A 20,760-nucleotide genomic window follows, 5' to 3' on the forward strand; every position below is an offset into this window, starting at 1 on the left:
TAGGGTTTGGGATAGTGTTACTCGTCGGTCGGACTCACGGGAGGTTAGTTGTAGTGCCTCAAAATAACTATACCAGGTAAACATCAAACCTACACATCCCTCTAAACAACATGCTATCTAAATATCATTACGCACGCACGCAAACACGCACGCGCACAGTGAACAATCTCCACCCTCAGTAAACTGACATTGTAAAATTCTGCCCATGCAGCTTCTTCTCAGCCCTGAGCCATATTCCCATGCGAGAGTGGAATGCCAGCTTCCCTTTAAGTCCCGCTGTGCAGACTCATAAATGAAGTAGTCGCCCCCACCCCTCCTCGTGGCCCCTACGGGCAGTGAATTAGACCCCTAATAACTCCTGTGTGCCTTGGCTGAATTAGCCCTAATAATGCCTTCATTCTGTGTCTTCTTCTCCCTATAACCGTCAACCGGTCTTCTTCGTTTTGCCCCGTAGTAGATTGGCACTATAGCCGCCGCGCTAAGCTAATGAAGGCTAATGACGATTTTCTGTGACAGCGCCATTGTTAACGCCCTGCCGTCTCCAGCTGTTACTGTTGTTATTATCACGGGGGGGCTGCTTTTCATCAGTCCCCACAGACAGACAGACATACACTGGTGCTATAGCGTATACAGTGCAGAATGAATGGACGGCTCTTGTGGTTGAGAGGCGGTTATGTACAGTAGGCATGCTGGTGTGATAGTCAATTTCTGTTCCCCAGGATGTACAATTCTGTCAATTTATTTTTCTTCCTGTGTGTGTGTGTGTGTGTGTGTGTGTGTGTGTGTGTGTGTGTGTGTGTGTGTGTGTTTTTTCATGTGTCTGTCGTTACAGGCCATTTCATTGCTGTTATTGTGTGTGCACGTGTGTGTGTCTGTCTGTCTTGTGTGTGTTGTGTATGTGTATGTGAACACACCAGATGATGTTATGGGAAGCAGATTGAAAATTAGATTGGCTAACACATCTTTGTCGTTGTGCGTGTACGTGTGCGCACATTTTAACGAGTCCATGGGTGTGTGTGTTTGTGTGTGTGTGTGTGTGTGTCTAGTTAATTTATTCAGGTTATTTTCTCTTCTACAGACCCATGCAAATGAGATTTAATGGAAAAAGGATGACAAGCATTCAAGTCACCAAACCGACAGCCTCATCTCTATCTCTCTTCTCCCTCTGCTCCCCCTTTCTCTCCATTCTCTCTCTCTCTCTCTCTCTCTCTCTCTCTCTCTCTCTCTCTCTCTCTCTCTCCCTCTCCATTCTCTCCCTCTCCATTCTCTCTCTCTCTCTCTCCATTTTCTCTCTCTCTCTCTCTCTCTCTCTCTCTCTCTCTCTCTCTCTCTCTCTCTCTCTCTCTCCCTCTCCATTCTCTCTCTCTCCCTCTCCATTCTCTCTCTCTCTCTCTCTACTCTCCTCTCCTCCATTTCCGCTCTTCTTTCCTCCCATCTCCCACTCTTCTCTCTCACTCACTGTATGTCATTATTCTCCTCTCCTCTCCTCTCCTCTCCTCTCCTCTCCTCTCCTCTCCTCTCCTCTCCTCTCCTCTCCTCTCCTCTCCTCTCCTCTCCTCTCCTCTCCTCTCCTCTCCTCTCCTCTCCTCTCCTCTCCTCTCCTCTCCTCTCCTCTCCTCTCCTCTCCTCTCCTCTCCTCTCCTCTCCTCTCCTCTCCTCTCCTCTCCTCTCCTCTCCTCTCCTCTCCCTCTCCCTCTCACTTACATCCTCATGTCTCTCCACTTCCCTCTTTCCAGTCTCTCCGGTTCAGGGACTCCTTTGTCCCCCCCCCCCCCCCCCCCCCTCTCTCTCTGTGTACTTATCTCCGTACTTCTCTACCACACCTGACTTCCCACACAGTAGAGGAACAGAGCAAGTGAAGTGAGGCATGTGTATAATGTATATGTATGGGTACATTTAAGCTTTCACACAATAAGCTATTCTAACCCATCTCCATTGCAGGGTGACTGGAGTTTCTGTCTTTTGATACACAGTAGCTGCACGCACGCCCGCACGCGCACACACACACACACACACACGCACACACACACACACACACACACACACACACACACACACACTACAAACAGGGTGACAGGCGGCATTGTTTCTCATACATTTTGTGTGTGTGTGCTGTGTGTGTGTGCGAGGGTGGGTGGGTGGGTCGCTGGTTGTTTGTGAATACGAAAGACAGTACATGTCTGAATCCACAGGTTTTGGAATGTGTGTGTGTGTGTGTGTGTGAACAACGTTTATGCATGCATGTGTTGATTCGTGCATATTTTTTGTCGGCATCGGTGACTGTGTATGTGTGTGTGTGTGTGTGTGTGTGTGTGTGTGTGTGTGTGTGCGTGCATGTGTGTCTATTTGGTATCTCCGGCAAAGCCAGACAATGCCGGTATGGGAGCTCACGCAGACTAATAGTCGTGCTGTAATTAGTTTCAGATTCAGCGTGAAGATGCCATGTGCTGCTGCTCCATTCAGAATTATCAGACTGAAACACGCCTTGTCCCTTCTCTCCCCTTTTCTTTGTCTCTCTCACACTTCGCTCTCATCACCCCCCCCCCCCCCCCCCATCCCGCGATCTGTCTCTCTGTGCCTCCCCGGCCGTCGCCTGTTCTCAAATACCTTTTTCATCCCTCTCTTTCCACTTCTTTTTCAGCTTTTTCTTGACCCATTCTGTATGACTACAACTAAAATCTAAATTTGCTGTCCAAATCAACACTGCCTTCCTTCCGTCCTCTCTCCGCTCCCCTTCCGTCCTCTAGTCGATTACCAGACAGTGGCCTTGTGGTTAGAGTGTCCGCCCTGAGACTGGGAGGTCGGGGTTCGATCCCCGGCCCGGGTCATACCAAAGACTGTAAAAATGGGACCCCAATGCCTCCCTGCTTTGCACTCAGCATCAAAGGGTTGGATTGGGTGGTCAAATCTACTAATCAAATGATTCCCGAGCGCGGCGCACGCTGCAGTTCACCGCTCCTTGGCTGCGGCTCACTGCTCCAAGAGATGGGTCAAATGCGGAGAACAAATTTCACTGCGGTAACGTGTGTGACAAATCGTATGACTTTGACTTTGACTCTCTGCTCCCCTTCCAGAGGTGCCCGTGTCGTCCGTGCTGTGCCTGTCGTCCGTGCGCGAGCTGCCCGTCCAGGTGAAGGAGCTGTACGCGCAGGGCTTCGTGCTGGTGGCCGTGCATCCCTTCGTGCACCCGTGCGGACCGCGCCACGCCCGCGTCCAGCGGCAGCTCCACAGGGCCGTCCTGGTGCGCGAGATACACAGGTAGGACACGAGTCACACGTGTACACGTGCACACGCACACACGCACAAACACGTGCGCACGCACACGAGTGAGCATAGCGCTTGGGTCTATAAAACAAAACGGTCATAACTTAACCCCTTGGACTGCCAGCCTAATAGCAGCTTTTCAGTGACTTCTGCCAGCTCTATTTATATTTTTTATTCATAATTTTAATCTCAATAGAAATATCGACTGTGCATGCGCGGATTTCGTCCGGTTTTAGGTAGATTACATCGGCCGTTAGCCAAACAAGCTAAACGTTGCTACATTTTGGTATATTAAGCTCCTGATTAACTCTTGAGATAAATGAAACCAAATGGATCCGTCCATTTGATTTAATTTCCACGGACACGGACAGTTGCATCGTTCTCAAGAACGCCGATGGCCGACGGGCACGTACAGGTCTATAGTCTAACTATAAATGCACCAAGTCTTTGTGTGTACAGTTAGTACTGTAATCCACGTAACTATAGAGAACCGTTAGCCCCACCGACTTCAAAATTTGACACACGCCGTGTGACGCGTTCCACAGTACCACCACAGGGAGTGCAGTGCCCGGTGTCGAAGTCGGTCGGACCCACGGTTGTCCAGAACCGCCCCAAAAAGGCCTCTCTGCCCGGGCGGGCTCTGGACCGGGCCCCTGCCCATGGTCCATACTGTATATGGAGCTGGCCTGTTAACCCATTCTGAACGGGAACCCATTTTGGTGTTAGCATCATGTTATGCTTGGTCTGCTATTTTTCGAAAAATCGAAGAACGACTGACATTTTTTTAATCTGATCTCAGGTCAGAATGGGTTAATCAGACCAGTGTGTGTCCAGTGGAAACCTCGTATGAATCTGATCTCAGGTCAGAATGGGTTAAAACATCATTCTGACGTCTGCATAGACTCAGACATAATATCTGGACGGGGCATGCATTTTCAACTTGCACCGTTCCAAGTAGGCCAGTAGGCCCAACGGTCACCGCCACCGCTGTAGAGGCTCCAACGGGCACCGCTCTAGTAACTATAATAACAAGTAATAATAATAATAATAGGAGTGTTAGAGCAGCGTTTTAGATGTGAGGTGCCCTGTAGTTTGGATGTCTCAAGAATGGTTCGAAAGAGATGAATATTTAATGAATATACTGCTGGAATATACTGAAAAAGACACTTTCCAAGAAATGAAAGGTTGGGCTCAGGAGAGCCCAACTCTAAAGATACTGTTGGACATTTACTAAATGGAAAAATAACATCTTTTGTTCACCATAAATTGGAACAGTTTGATTCATGCTGGCAAATCTGGGTTAACTACGCATGCAACGCCCCCATAGGCTGGATTTCATTTTCACAAATGAATGACAGTGTTGTATCTCAGTCCCTCGTTGCATGGAAGTATCCCAAACGTTCCCAAACGAGAAATTAGGTGTGTCACTTTAACCCAAACGCATACAGTATATATATATTTTTTTCTACTGGCTCACAACATGTTGAATCTGATTTGATTTTTCAAAAATCGATTTTTCAGAAATAGCAGATCTACAAGCTCGTAGCGCGACACTCAGTGCCGTGCTATGAGCTTGTACGTAGATCTGCTATTTTTCAATAGCTAAAGTATAACATATTAAAACACCAAAAGGGGTTCCCGCCCTGAATGGGTTAAGTACAATTTTGACATATTTGTACTTTACTTGAGCCAAATTTGCAGTACTTTTTCAACTACATTTCAGAGGCAAATATTGTACTTCTACTCCACTAGATTTATTTGACAACTTTAGTTACTAGTGACTTTGTAGCTTTTAATTATTATTACTATATACATTTCGGCCATTTGAAAATAGCATACTGCAATCCGTACGTTATGGGAGAACAGATCTTTAGGATACTAAAGAACAGGCGGCGATCCGAGCTGTAGTAAGAGGCATACTTGCCCTGATGAAGTTGGAGTCGAAACATGTTGGCTTATTTTAAATTTTCTAAATAAAGTACCTTAATTTTTATCCACCCTACTCGCCTCATTTCTTTTATCTTTTAACCCATTCTGAACGGGCACCCATTTTGGTGTCAGCATCATGTTATGCTTTAGCTATTGAAAAATAGCAGATCTACAAGCTCATATCGCGCCACCGAGTGGCGCGATACGAGCTTGTAGGTCTGCTATTTTTGAAAAATCGAAGAGCGACTGACATTTCTAGAATCTGATCTCAGGTCAGAATGGGTTAATCAGACCAGTGTGTGTCCAGCGGAAACCTCGTATGAATCTGATCTCAGGTCAGAATGGGTTAAGTGCTCGGATCGCCGCCTTTGCTTTAGTATTCCAGTCCCACTGATCCTGGAAGCACCAGCCCCTTCTTTACATTTACACTGTTATTGCATCTCCATCGAGCACCTGGTTGATTTTCTTTTTGTCGCTTTGCAGATCTTTAGGATCATTTAAGCTGTAGGTCATTCCAACCGTCAATCTTTAGTGTGCGAACACCGTCGTGTGACAAAGTATAATTCGAGCTTAAAATGTTTTGTTTTTTTTAATCATGGAAAAATGATACTAACCACACAGGGTGAATTAAGGCTCATTGTAAGGCAAAGTTTATAATTGGAGGAAGATCATCACAGCAGGTCTTGGCAGCTTCGGCCTAGTGAGTCGTGCTGCTGGGCTCTGCCCTGACCATCGCCTACCAATAAACTTCACTAATACGTAATTAGTATCATTTATAGCAGTGGTTCCCAAAACTTGACCCCCCAAATTGACACTAATGACCCCCATTTGAAAAGGTAAGCCAGGGACCCCCAGGAGAGAAGGTTTTTACGGCTCTAGCAGTGATTCTCAAACCGTTTAATTTCAAGGACCCCCCAGTTTGACATGCATACGGACCCCCATTTAATGGAATTTCTATCTCTGGGACCCCCAATTTATATTGTAAAAGCAATGTTAATGGAACTAAATGGGGAAAAAATAAATAACAACATGGACCTGTTGGGGTCCATTTGGTTCCATGTGTACACTCTCAGAGTTACAGACCCATAGGGGTCCATTTGGTTACAAACTATCATTGAGCTGGGGACCCCCTGGAACTCCCTCAAGGACCCCTAGGGGTCCCCGCACCCCACTTTTGGAACCACTGATTTATAGAATTTGGATCAAGGACCATTTGGCTCGGGACGCTGTGGGTGCTGGCAGTGTTTTTCCTCCTCCGTGTCGTCAGTGCCCATACCCTAAGGCGGGGTTGGCGAAAGGGCCTTTCTGTGTGGAGTTTGCATGTTCTCCCCGTGTCCCCTAGGGTAGGTACCCTCACAAAAAACATGCAGTAATCTTGGTCACTAAACTGCCTCCCCCTGGCCAGCCGGGACGCCTGATGGAGGGGAAAGGAACTGGTTGGAATAACGTGCTCCTTCCACGCGCTACGTCCAACCAGGGAAACTCCCCCCTGTCAGGTGTAAAGGAGCAACTTGGACACTCAGGCATGAAGGAAGCATGAGTTCAAGTCCGTTGCTCTCCCCTTGTCCCCCATATATTGGGACTAGGTTGGTGGAGGGTGTGTAGAGCCCAGGATGACATTAGATGATTGACACAAGGGTGAAAAATGGGTTACAAAATCGTGGGATAAAAAAGAATGGCTCAAGGATGATGACATAGGTTGGCCATTCCATCTGTCTGTCCACCATTTGAGTCCAGAAAAACACATCTAAAAAACTGCAGGAGGGTTGAGAAGCTAGATGTGATATAACAAGGCTACATGCATGCAGTCGCACAACTGCATTTGTGTGAAAGATATTTGTATACTCAATCACACCCTCTCACTCTCATTCACGCGCTCTCTCACACACACACACACACACACACACACACACACACACACTTCAGAACAGCAATTATTTTATGAAATTTTCTTGAAATTTTCACCCTTTTCTAAAGCCAATAACTGGCCGTAGTGTGTGCTTGTTGATTGGCTATCAACCCTAACCTAATCTAAACCGTAACCTCTAGTCTAGTCTAAATGCATCACTCTAATCCCCAACCTGAATCTTTTCCTAATTGTGAGCCCGACTCCAAAAATCATCTTAAACCATAAAACATCCATTTCTCTTGAGGACCAGGCCGCTATTTCCTAACTAATTTACTGCCAACAGCGCCATCTGGTGGGTGGGCTCAGAGCACCGTCCATTCATTTTAAATGATGAGCACCTTTAGTTTGAAAGCAGATTTGGCCGGAAACTGCGAGTCAGGAAGTAAAACTCTGCTATGTAAAATGTCCTGCGATTGTCATTTAATCCATTTTGGGGCGAGAACCCCTTTTGGTGTTAGCATTATGTTATAATTTAGCTATTGAAAAATTATTATTTGTATTATTATTATGATGCTTGTAGCAGATCTACAAGCTCATAGCGCGCCACCGAGTGGCGCGCTATGAGCTTGTAGGTCTGCTATTTTTGAAAAATCGAAGAACGACTGACATAGAAACATAGCTTTTTCAGAAAACTGTCAAGATGTAGAAGACATTTTTAGAATCTGATCTCAGGTCAGAATGGGTTAATCCACCCAAAACATACTTTTTGTAAGCAAGGATCATATCGTTTAGACTTAGAGAAATGAGCTGCAAATCAAGCTTGTTTTGACCTGAGGCTTCAGTCCAGGTGGGTGGTGCCAAGGTGAAAACCAGATATACTTAAATGAACTGATGCGTGTGGTCACACACAACAATGTTTAACACTTAGTGTACACTTTTCTGAAAAACATCTTCCTCCTAGTAGAACCATAATACCTCATGGTCACGCACACACGCACTCACGCTAGTACACAGGTGGGTGCCATTGCCGTTCTTTTGATGCCCCTTCTGCCATGGCGTGCTGCTGCTTCCTGGCACCTGTCACCGTGGAGACCACTGATTGCATCATCAGTGTCTGCCAGAGAGAAACTGATCCGGTGAATAGAGAGGGCGAGAGAGGGAGAGAGAGAGGGAGAGGAGAGAGAGAGAGAGAGAGAGAAACCATCTCTCCATCCTTTCATCTCTTAAGTCACGGCCATCCCCCGTTTCTTTTGTCCTCTCAGCCCCCCCTCCCCCCTGCTTTTATCTTTGCATCAATGCCATCCATTTGAATCAGAAACCCCTAAAACATGAGGATTTACAATAAGAAGAATAAAAAGAATCCTGGTTGATCCACATTTTTTTTAATTTTTTTTTATCTGAGATTGTCAATGACACCCCTGGAGCTTAATATGATTCTGGTCTCCCCTACTGACCTCAATCCAGATACGAAGAGACATTGAGTATCTGAATATTCCTTTTTATCATTGTGTCTTACAGTGTGAACAAAAAAGACCCCCCCCTCTCATATGTCGTTGTCGTCTGGTGTAAACCTTGCATGTCCAAAATAGTTACTTTCCAGGAAAAAAAGAACCCTGTGTTCTTTTTTTATTTGATTGATTTCAGTGTTGATTTTGACACATAATTTTTGTTTTAGTCCATATAGTCTCTTGAAGAGTTTTCATTTAGTCTCCATTAAGTTTTCGTCATTAAAAAAATAAAGTCATAGTCGACGAAATCAACACCGGTGTGAGTTGTAGGCCAAAACATGAATCATGAGGCAGATTTAAAAAATGTATTAGTAGCATTTCTACCTTAATCCTCTAGGGAGTGTGACGTTTCACACACACTTAATGTCGCGAATCAGCCTGTTATAGCACCACCATGAAGCCCATTTAAAAAAAGATGTACAGTGGCATTTCTTCCTTGGCCTGGTGGAAATGTGCGTGAAAGTTTTTAACGACGCTGCGTTCGTGATTTGAGGCATTTTGTACAAAACCAGGTTCTCTTGCAAACTTTGGAATAGCCCATTTTTGCCAATCAGGATGGAATATAGCCAAAGATCGACCTCATGATGGCACTATACTGACTACTGTACAACAACAGGCCGATGTGAATTATTTGGCACAGAGGTTGGACGGAAGAACACACACACACACACACACACACACACACACACGCACAGACTCAAGGACTGACGGACAGCGAAGACATAGAAATTTGAAATATGGAGATACGAGGGTATCTGACCGACAGCAACGATATCTGAATATCCTTTTCATCATTGTGCCTTACAATGTGAACAAAAGACTCCCGGACCCTGCTATATTCTCATTCTCAGCGATAATTACCTCTTTGTGAAGGAAAATGTCTTCCTGAACCCAGAACCCACATTGTGCAGACCGTGGCAGTGCAATCAGAAGTGCTGTATTGGTTTGAGTCCTGGACATGTCGCGTTCTAGACGTGTGTCTTCGTTCAGTGAGCCATCTGGATGGGAGATATCCCAGTTGGTATCTGCGATGATACATCTGCTACATCAGTCAATGAGAAAAAAAACACAGTTGGTGTTGGGTTTTTTTACTCCCAACATTAAACTCACAAACTCAACTGTCAATTAGTTTCGTTGTTATAATGTTAATATTACATATTACAATATTACATGACATCACGTGACATCGCCACATCGGTGACATCATCAGGGATTGAGATCCCTGATCTCATCGATATTGGCCAGCAACTCTACATCTGACCTCAAACCCTTAGATCTCCATATATGGAGCTGACCTGTTCTGACATTCCATATGTTCACCCTTCCCCATCCATCCTTCCTCTTCGATGTCTCCCTTTTGACTGATACCTGTCCATTAAAACTCTAGACGGGGGCACGGTGGCACAGTTGGTAGTGCTGTCGCCTCACAGCTAGAAGGTCCTGGGTTCGATTCCCGCTGGGGACGCTGTGGGTGCTGGCGGCGTGTTTCCTCCTCCGTGTCATCAGTGCCCATACCCGAGGCAGGGTTGGCGAAAGGGCATTTCTGTGTGGAGTTTGCATGTTCTCCCCGTGTCCCCTAGGGTAGATTCCCTCACAAAAAACATCTTGGTCATTAAATCCTGGTCACTAAACTGCCTCCCCCTGGCCAGCCGGGGCGCCTGATGGAGGGGAAAGGAACTGGTTGGAATAACGTGTTCCTCCACGCGCTACGTCCAACCAGGGAAACTCCCCCCTGTCAGGTGTAAAAGGAGCAACTTGGACACTCAGGCATGAAGGAAGCATGAGTTCAAGTCCGTTGCTCTCCCCTTGTCCCCCACATATGGGGACTAGGTTGGTGGAGGGTGTGTAGAGCCCAGGATCACATTAGATGATTGACACAGGGGTGAAAAATGGGTTACAAAATCGTGGGATAAAATAATATTTAGATAACTGAATATATAGAGGGGCTGGTGGCCCCCGGAGCATGGTGATTTGTCCAATTCTGCATTAGCCTAATGACAAAATATAAGTAGTAATGCAACAAAGGACTTATGACAAGGTAAAGGAAAAGACAAGTCAAAAGACCAGTATGGTAATGCGATGAAACAAGAACAGCAAGACCATAAGCTGACAATACAGGAGGAGAGCTAAATTGCATTGACACTCGCGTTGCCAGACTGTTGCCTTCATTCGCCATTTTCAAAAGTTCTATCATGAGTAAAATATAAAGAAGAAGTGAAGCCTCCTCCCCCCCACTGTTTAGTCTTTACAATCGGCACATTTATCCTAATATGAATCGAAATCATCTAAGCATATATACTGTAGCTGGCTGCTTAGCAGAAATAGAAATAAAAAGATTCAATAAAAAAACTGAAACTGATTTCAGCAGGTGTAGTTCCAGACTTTATAGGCCTATACAGTATTCGGAGATTGTGGAATAGTTGTCTGGCTATGTGAGACTACATTGACCCCTATAATGTCTGGGGAAATAAATGCCACAGTGCAAATTGTCAGAATTAATTCACTGCAATAAATTCCCAAGTATTCATTTAGGATATCGTAGTGTACACAGTGGAATGTGCAGGCATGAGGAATGTAAATTTGACTTCCAGATCAGGGTACACCGTGACACTAGCTCAATGGATATACAGAAGTGCTCCAATTTCATGTACCTGCCATGTACTTGTACTTGCAATGTACTTGCATCATGTAAGTCTTGCATCACTTGCTTGTTTAACATTGGGTTCTCACAGCATTGTTAATCACATTTTGATTTTAGTTTTATTCATAGTCTCTTGAATAGATTTCATCTAAGTCACCGTCTTCCAGTGACATCATCGATGGGGAATACAAGCTAATAAAAACTGCAGGCTTTCTAGTCCTGAAAAGTTGCAATGCGAAAATGGAAGCCATCGTTCTCACGATAATGAAAATCTAAACATTTTTATAAAAAAATCTTGTATAAAAAATAATCTGCCTAATGATGATGTCACTGGAAGACGGTATCTAAACTGCCCACAGCCCTCCTATGAGACACAGACTGAGTAGAAAAGAATCGTGCCATTTTATCATGATTATTATTGAGGACCTATTATATGAAGATAGGTTGAAAAGTGGTGAAGTGGTCCTTTAAAGAAAATATATTTTTTATTTTCAACCATATTTTGAAAATTCCTCTAATCTGGTGTATAGGTGATGACATGCACATTACATGCATAATATAATTACAAATTCTTTCTTTCTTTATAATGGGAGAATTGGCACTCAGAGCCTAAACTGGTGACCACCAGGTGGTGCTGAAAGAGTTTTAATATCGGATCGGGGAAAAATTGCGGGGAAAATTCAACGGTATAGATCAGGGGTCCTCAACTAGAAATGATGAAGGTCCACAAATATTTTTTTTAATAAGACCGAGGTCCGGTCCCATGCGCGGCGTCCATCGGAGAGCGGGGCTCTATGCCCGTTTAGTATGGTCAAGCCAAGCTTATACAAATCAGATCGCCTTCCACCCAACCAATAATGGGGTGCAGAGTGCAGGCCCGGAGTGGAACTCCAAATCAGGCCGGGAGTTATACGCCCTGGCAGGCCACACTGTGCGCGCGGATAGCGCGCGCCAGAATTTTGGGGGCCCTTGGGGGACATTTTGGGGGCCTTTGCAGCAATTTCACATGAGAAATGTACCATCTGATGTTATTTATATTATTAACTTAACTTTTTTGGGTGGTCCGCAAAGAGGTGGTCCGCGGTCCGGTCGCGGACCGCGTTCCGCCAGTTGAGTACCCCTGGTATAGATACTCAAAATTAAATGATCGGAATCGGATCGGGAGCAAAGAAACGTGACCGAGACATCCCTGAAATGTAGTGGAGGTAAAAGTTCAATATCTGCCTCTGATGATGTAGTGGAGTAGAAGGGAAAAGTAATGGAAATTGGAAATAATACTCAAGTAAAGTGCAAATACACCTCAACATTGCACTTTGGTGTTAGCATCATGTTATGCTTTAGCTATTGAAAAATAGCAGATCTACAAGCTCATAGCGCGCCACCGAGTGGCGCGCTACAAGCTTGTAGGTCTGCTATTTTTAGAATCTGATCTCAGGTCAGAATGGGTTCATCAGACCAGTGTGTGTCCAGTGGAAACCTCGTATGAATCTGATCTCAGGTCAGAATGGGTTAAGTACAGTACTTGGGTAAATGTTTACCTTCTTTTCGTTTCTTCCGTCCGTAGCTCGGAGAAGGGTCAGCTGAAGTGGGCCGGGCGTCGCCTGGAGACAGACGTGTGCGTGGCGGGTCACCAGGCCCCGGACCCCGAGGCCATCCAGAACTATGTGAAGAGGGTGAGTTATTTGTCTTATTTTGTATTATCATTTTTTTAAGGGGCACTAAAAGCGTTATTCATAGTCTAATGTTTTCGGTGGTGAGGTGACCACCGAACTACAACATGACACCCTTGAGTGTAATATTGCAATTCTACAACAGTTACCCTTAAAACTAAGAAAATAATATTTTTTTTTAATGACAGATGTAGTCACTACGACCACAAATGTCCCAAGAAACTAGCTAGCCTATAGCCACCGAGTTTGCTAGCGCTCTGGGAGAACAGAGCGGCTGAATTCTTTGTTTTGATTAGGTGGTGAATGGTGCTGGTTTAACCCACGGCTAGAAGGCTGTTTCAACCAATCAGATTGCTTCCTCGAAACGACCTGTGGTAGAATCTTGTTTTCTGAAACAGCAACCGAGTCAAGAAAGTGTAACTGCGCTTATAGAAAGAGACCCGGGCCCAAAAAGCTGTCCTATTCCCACCATACTCTCAATGATTAATGCCGAAGGAACAAAAGCATGAAGCATAGATAAAGAATTGAAAGGATGCAGCGATGGGGCTATTGAAATGCTGCCTGCCATTCACAGCATCATCGCTGACATTTATCGCATGTAAAAAAAGAAAAAAAACCTGCACTTCTCTCCACCAACAGTCTCACAATGGGAAATGAAAATGTGCTCCATTGAATAGATTTGCATCTGAACACCCAGGGCGTACAAAGGGTGAAACCTGATTGGATGGAAATGCAATGCGCTGACGATAATATGATAGGCTCCGGCGGCCGTGACATGAATAACCAATCAGATCACTTGGCTGCCAGACGGTCCGTGATAACAGCACGCCAACAAACCACAGCAGAATGAAATGACAGACGAATTGACAGGCGGCTGTGCATGCATGCATGTGTTGAGTACATGAAAGGAACATTTTTTATTTTATTTTTCACACATTGAAGCAGTAATAATATATGCATGGACAATAGCTAAGAAATAAAACAACAGGGTAGACTTTTCCAAGCTTATTTTGTATATATTTTTTCTGGTTCATTCTGGTGTGTGTGTGTGTGCGTGTGCGTGCGTGCGTATTTTATTGTATTTGGAATTATTACTTATTTTTGGCTAATTTTGACACATTCCATTGCCTGAAATACACTCAGACATTCTCACATACTCAGGTGTGTCGCTCTGTGTGTGTGTGTGTCGCTCTGTGTGTGTCTGTGTGTGTGTGTGTGTGTGTGTGTGTGTTTGTGTGTGTGTGTGTGTGTGTGTGTGTGTGTGCGCGACTGCGCATGCATGGGTGCGAGTGTCCCTGCTTGCATATTATGCACACGTGTGTGTGTGTGTATAGTGAAGTGTCGTTAAAAGCGACGTGTCTCATTATTGTCTACTGTTAGTTTGTTCTCTCTGTTGAGTCTGTCTGTGACTGTCATGCTAAATATCAACTGACAATTAACCACCAGCATGCCTCAGGGGGAGGTGCGCGCACGCACACACACACACACACACACACACACACACACACACACACACACACACGCACGCAAAGCACACACGCAAAGCACGCACGCACATTGAGATAATGAGATCATTTGAATATTTGATCTTCGCGGCTGATTAGGTGGGCTGTTACTTTTGCATCTACACTGGGTTTGTCATCCTTTGTTTGTCTGTAAATGAGGCTGTGTAATTTCTCTCTTTTTTTGCCACACTGTGGTTAGCAAATATACAGTAACCTATTGTTAAATTGATACTATGTCTGTGTACACCTCTCTCTCTCTCTCTCTCTCTCTCTCTCTCTCTCTCTCTCTGGATTAAATTGCTTATTTAATTTAGATTGTCTATGATTTACCTTTCAGGTTCTTGGTTTGAGTGGCACACACATATGCTCTGCCGAGTGTGCGTGCGTGCGTGCGTGCGTGAATGGGTATATTTGCCAGTACATGGGCAATATATATCAAGGTTGTATATGCATAAAAATTATGTTGAGCAAAACGGTTTCATACCTCTCCACATCATTTATATTCTGCAGGTCTCTTTATCTCTATTTATACAGTATTTTGGGCTATTTTGCATGAAATACCGCCCAGTAATATGCATTTTAAATTGGTGCATTCCTCTCAAGACCAGATAAGAATTTTATACTTATACTGAAATTATCTTCCGTCGGTCCAATGCACCTTTTCCCCTAACCTGACTCTGCCAGATGGCGGCAGTATTGAGTTCCCCAGTTCCCTCCTCCTCCTCCTCCTGCCTGCATCTGGGATCTCTCAAGCAGAAACGATGAACCGGAAGCAGCGGGAAAACAATCTGATATCTCCATAATAGTGGAGTTGTAGTCTTGTTAGGTTGTGTTTACATTTGTGCTGTGGCACCGCTTCAATAGAGGGTATATGCGCGTGACATCATCGTACCTGGAAGTTATGCGGGAACGCCCACTGAGTGGCAAAAAAACTACTTTCTGGCCTTGCCAGACCATTCATCCAAACAGAAAAGTCCTGTCTGATTGCGTTAAACAATGTTAAACTCACCAACATTGCAGCTGTTCAAAAAGCTTGAATTATCATCTTTCTATCTGCAAAGTTTTTGTTTCATAAAAATCCACCATAGAAACGTTATATGAGCTACTTTCTGTCAAGAAATGCCCTGCATTTGATTATTGTCAGAGTTTGGAAGTGCTTGTTTTCAATGACACAACATTTCGCTGCCTCCTGCATTATAATGTGACATTTAGAAACAGGTGGTACGGCAGGACGGTTGAGTGATTTCCAACGAGCGCTTCCAAACTCCAACACTCCATGCTGCTCAATGTTTTGCCGCTCAGTCTAGATGAGGGGGGCGTGTCCTGATGGGAAAACCATGCCTCTATTATGTCATCAGTCACGCGTTGATCCCGCCTCTAGCGGCCGCATACGGCTGCATATCGCTCCGGTCTGATTTGGTCCGGAGTACATCGTCTCTGCCCCGAGAGACACCAGACTCTCCCTTCTGGCAGAATGCAAATGTTGTCAAGCAGGGGGAGTGGTTTTACCAGGATACCTTTCCCCTGCCAATGCCAATCATTATTAATGAATGGGCCAATGCATACAGTACGTTTCAAACAAAGCGTCTGGGCATTGCTGACTTCCTGGACGTTTCTGTGATGACGCCACAAGACAGCTGCCGAGCCCATCCCAATAGTCTTAGTCATCATAGTTTAGTTTTCATTCAGTTTCCATTACATTTTTGTCAGTGAAAAAAAATTGACGAACGTTTTTGCGTCATAGTATAGTCGACGAAATCAACACTGCCTGGAACCTGCATGGCCATGGTCCAGTGGAGAGAGTGATCCTATAAACCGATTCACAGAGGGGTGCCCTGGGCTAGCCTGGTTAACCCTTGTACTGCCAGTCCCAATTTTTTTGTTTGGGTAACAAATTGGCATATTTTTAATTCATCGTTTTAACATACAAGAAAGATCTGGTGGATTGAAGAGATGTTTTTTTTTTTTCATTCATTGCAAATGTATTCTCTCGATTCGCCACCAGATGGCGGGAAAGCATCATTATGCTGATTTTGGCTAAAATAGACGGATCTTCCTAAGTCACTTCCGGTTCAACGATCAACAACATCCTGTAGTATTTTGACCCTAGTCAATAGCTTGGCTGGTCCGGATTGCTAAGCTAATGCTATATTTTTCATAACTAAGTCAAATTAACCTCAAATCAACCCCAAAAGATCGCAAAATATCACATTTTTACAGCGACGCACATAGAGACGGCGCGCGTGCACGATAGCGCACGATCACGCGGATTTCGGCCGTTTTTTGGTAAATTACATCCAACATTAGTGATATTAGCGAAAAAATATTAATTTTTGCTCTTTTGACCCCGCGATAACTGATATTGATTGTCATTCCGTTTTTTCCCGTTAACGGGAGGTTTAGATTTTTCGATTAATTCCGTTTTTTCCGTGAATTGTAGGCCAAGGGTTAATAAACCAGACCGAATCAGCCGTTGGCAAAAAAAAATTGCCTGCCGGCGGATTTCGGTCTGGAGAGGCTCAATTGTACGCCCATTTCCTACACCAGAGAAATGGGGCGGCCAATCGGGACACGGTATGCAATATGGGCGGGCTTTGGTACAGTGACTTTCAATGCTTGAGACCTTTGACTGACAGTAGCTCTGACCAATTGCGTCAAAGAGAAAATGTTTCCCTGGAAATGAAATCCAAGCTGAGCCTCCCCAGACTAATATCCCGCCGTCCGTGCGATATTAGTCTGGTTTATTAACCAGGCTAGTCCTGGGCGCGGCCATTACTGAGGTATAATCCATGGAGCAGGTGCTCCGTAGGCCAGGTGTAGCTAATCAGTGCTGTTGCGCTTAATGGTACACCTCAGTAATGGCCGCACCCAGGAAACCCTCTGTGAATCGGTCTATAGTCACCTCCAGTGATTGTGACATCTGCTGTGTGTGTGTGTGTGTGTGTGCGCGTGTGTGTGTGCGCGTGCTGACCTCTGCAGATCCAGGACATGGCAGAGCAAGGAGTGATGTTCGTGGGCTTCCTCCAGCAGCCCGGTGGGGGCCCCCCCTGTTTCCTGGGCCCCTGGGAAACCGACGAGCTGTCCTCCCTGCACTCCAGCCCCTCCCCCATACACAGGCACCCCTTCAGTGCCGGCGCCAGTCCGGAAGAACCAACGCGCTGCGATGTCTTACAACCCGAACAGAACCTTTCGGAGCGCCGTCCCTCGGAACCTCGGGACCACTCGGACCACCACGACCGGAGTCCTGAACAACAGTGCACGACGCAGGACAGAGTACTGGACCCCTTGAAAGCCGTCCAGAACTCGGAACCGCTCGGGTCGGAGGAAGTGACCGAACAAACGCGGAGCCATGTTCTGATCCATACCTTGGATGTCTGCCCCGGGGGACCGACGGGCCCCGCTGCGCGCCTGCAGGCGCAGGACAAAAACCCAGTTCAAGTTCAAGGGGATCGGTCGTGGTCTCCCAGTCCACCACCACCACCAGAGCCGACGGATGCCGAACCTAAGCTCGGAGACTCGACTCGAGAGACATATCTCGGTCCAGACCCGGCAGGCGTCGACGGGGAGCTGAGGCGATGCTGGAGCTCGGAGAGCTGGGCCAGCTCTCCTCTGCTGAACCACAGCAGCCACGGACCAACGGAGTCCAACGAGACCAGCGCCAGTCTGACCCACAATAACAACAACCACATACGACTTAAGAGTTCCGAGAAAGAGAAGAAGAACGTGACGTCGCCTCCGGGGCAGGCAAGTAAGTGGCGAGTTTACTTTTCATCCATCCATCCATCCATCTTCAACCGCTTATCCGTAGTCGGGTCGCGGGGGGCAAGAGCTCCATCAGAGTGTTCCAGACGTCCCTCTCCAGAGCAACATTAGTGACTTCCTCCTGGGGGATCCCGAGACGTTCCATTGCCAGTGAGTCGATGTGTTTGCCCCCGGGGTCTCCTCCCAGCGGGACTTGCCTCGAGGACCTCCCTTTAGGAGACACCCGAGAAGAATCCTAACCAGAGGCCCCAACCACCTGAGCTGGCTCCTTTCCAGTTGACTTTTGATCAATATAAATAATGTCAATAATAATATAAATATCCAATTATTTTATTTTGATGCAAATCTGTATGTGCAAGTTTTCTTTTTTTGTTATCTCTTCTATAACAGTCATGACGTCTGTAATATGTCTATAACTTATCTTCTTCCATGCCGTGTGTGTGTGTGTGTGTGTGTGTGTGTGTGTGTGTGTGTGTGTGTCTGTGTGCGCGTGCGTGCGTGCGCGTTCGTGCACACACACACACCCCCAGGGTTGCAGCTCTTTGCCCTTTACAACCACATGGAGGAAACGGACAGTTCTCTGAGGTTCTATTCGCTCAGGGTTCCGCTGCGCATACTAAAGGAGGCGGGGCTGGCCACTGAGGTCGACGCCCACTGGCTGGACCACATGACTCAGCACTTCACCAGCGGCGCTCACCTCGTCGACGGTTTCTTCCACCTGGTGGAAAACAGTGGTATGTACGACGTCGTCTCCAAATGTCCTGATGAATTGAACATGGCGGACCCTGTTGTAAACAAGTGCAATGCTTAAACCATTTTGGCTCATAGCGCGCCACCGAGTGGCGCGCTAATAGCCTGGTTAATTAACCAGACCGAATCAGCCGTTGGCAAAAATAAATTGCCTGCCGGCGGATTACGGTCTGGAGAGGCTCAATTGTACGCCCATTTCCTACACCAGAGAAATGGGGCGGCCAATTGGGACACGGTATGCAATATGGGCGGGCTTTGGTACAGTGACTTTCAATACACTGACACGAAAACGCGTATTCAGGGCGGAGTCACCACCCCCAGGGTAAGTTGTGATTTGCTCTCGTTCACTGCAATGCAATTTGCGGCATTTCCAAAACAATATTGCGCAGAGTAGCGATTATCAAACGTATTTGCAATGCCATACGTTGAAAGATCTGTTGCCCGTGGACAAGGCACGTTACCTCCGCATGTTTGTCCGTATGTGATTAAGGATTGGAAAAGGTTGCATTGGCAGCCATAGAAAATTCTGCCCAGGGTAAAAAACCGGATGTGACGTTTTTGGGCGTTCCTGTCTTGTTTCGTGTCAGTGTATGCTTGAGACCTTTGACTGACAGTAGCTCTGGCCAATTGCGTCAAAGAGAAAATGTTTCAACCCGCTCCCCTGGAAATGAAATCCAAGCTGAGCCTCCCCAGACTAATATCCTGCGGTCCGTGCGATATTAGTCTGGTTTATTAACCAGGCTAGCGCGCTAAGAGCTTGTAGGTCTGCTATTTTTGAAAAATCTAAGAACGACATAGCTTTTTCAGAAAACTGTCAGGATGTAGAAGACATTTTTAGAATCTGAGCTCAGGTCAAAATGGGTTAATCGTGGTGTCGTCCACAGTAACAGTTTTCGTATTGACTCATGCTTTCGTTTTGATATGTACCCGTTCTGCATGCTGTGAAATTAACATTTCAATCAATCAATTTCAATCTCTTGTTCTAGCATTGGTTGCTTGGCTATAGTGGTGGTGTCCAGTGGTGGAAAAGAAGTACTCAAATGTTGTACTTGTAGTGTAGAAATGTAGAAGTATCAATACTGCACTGCAGCTCTTCTAAATAAGAAAGCTGCGGAGAACTGTTGCTTTGTGTTCACTCTTTAATGTTTTCTGTTAGTAATCCCCCCCCCCCTGGCTCTGACGTTGTATTGTTGTATTAATAACTTTGTTGTTTGTTTGTCTTGTTTTGTATTGTAATGTATTGTCATGACTGTTATAAAGATTAGTTTAAAAAAATAATCCTTCAGCACTGCACTTCCGCTTGACTCCCTGCCTTTATTGGAGACACCAATGAACTGCAGTGGCCAATGAGGCATCTATATGTTATCTATGCATGAAACAAACATAATACTATGCCCCATCATGGCTGTATGCTTCTTCCAACCACAGTCTACCTCCATGTCTGTCCAGACTCATGTAACGGAAGAATTTGAAACAATTTAATGTTTTAATGTGTTGTGAGTTGTGACTAAGGTCATAGTGACCTTGACCTTGACAAATTCTATTCAGTTCATCACTTGAGTCCGAGTGGACATTTGTGTCAGATGTAATTAAATTACCTCCAGGCGATCCTCTGGTATCACACTCCATGAGAATGGCACACACAGTGACCTCAATCTGGGAACCCATTCGCTGTGAAGAAAAAAAAAAAAAGGTTGTGCCTCTGGAGGCACGACCTCCTTTTTTGTCTTAAACAGGAACTCGGGTTTGGCCCCTCCCCCTTTTCAGTCCAGTTCCTTCCTGGTGCCTCTGACTGTCTTCCATTCCAGAGCCATCGAATTCAGTGTTGATTTTGTCGACTATAACTATGATGGAAAATGTTTGTCGACTGCCTTTTTTCACT

At 45.6% G+C, this 20,760-nt stretch overlaps 1 protein-coding gene across 1 annotated transcript in view; it reads left to right on the forward strand.

Annotated features, from left to right (window-relative positions):
* The window catches only part of rftn1a (raftlin, lipid raft linker 1a), a 47,247-nt gene that overhangs the window by 19,116 nt on the left and 7,371 nt on the right, over nt 1-20,760 (forward strand). Inside the window, exons 3-6 of the mRNA XM_083769639.1 lie at nt 3,075-3,258; nt 12,756-12,864; nt 17,346-18,114; nt 18,659-18,862. Coding sequence (XP_083625765.1) covers nt 3,075-3,258; nt 12,756-12,864; nt 17,346-18,114; nt 18,659-18,862 — 1,266 coding nt within the window. The remainder of the gene's footprint in view (nt 1-3,074; nt 3,259-12,755; nt 12,865-17,345; nt 18,115-18,658; nt 18,863-20,760) is intronic.

This window comes from Protomyctophum parallelum (assembly GCF_964188405.1).
Source record: "Protomyctophum parallelum genome assembly, chromosome: 1".
Lineage (NCBI taxonomy): Eukaryota > Metazoa > Chordata > Actinopteri > Myctophiformes > Myctophidae > Protomyctophum > Protomyctophum parallelum.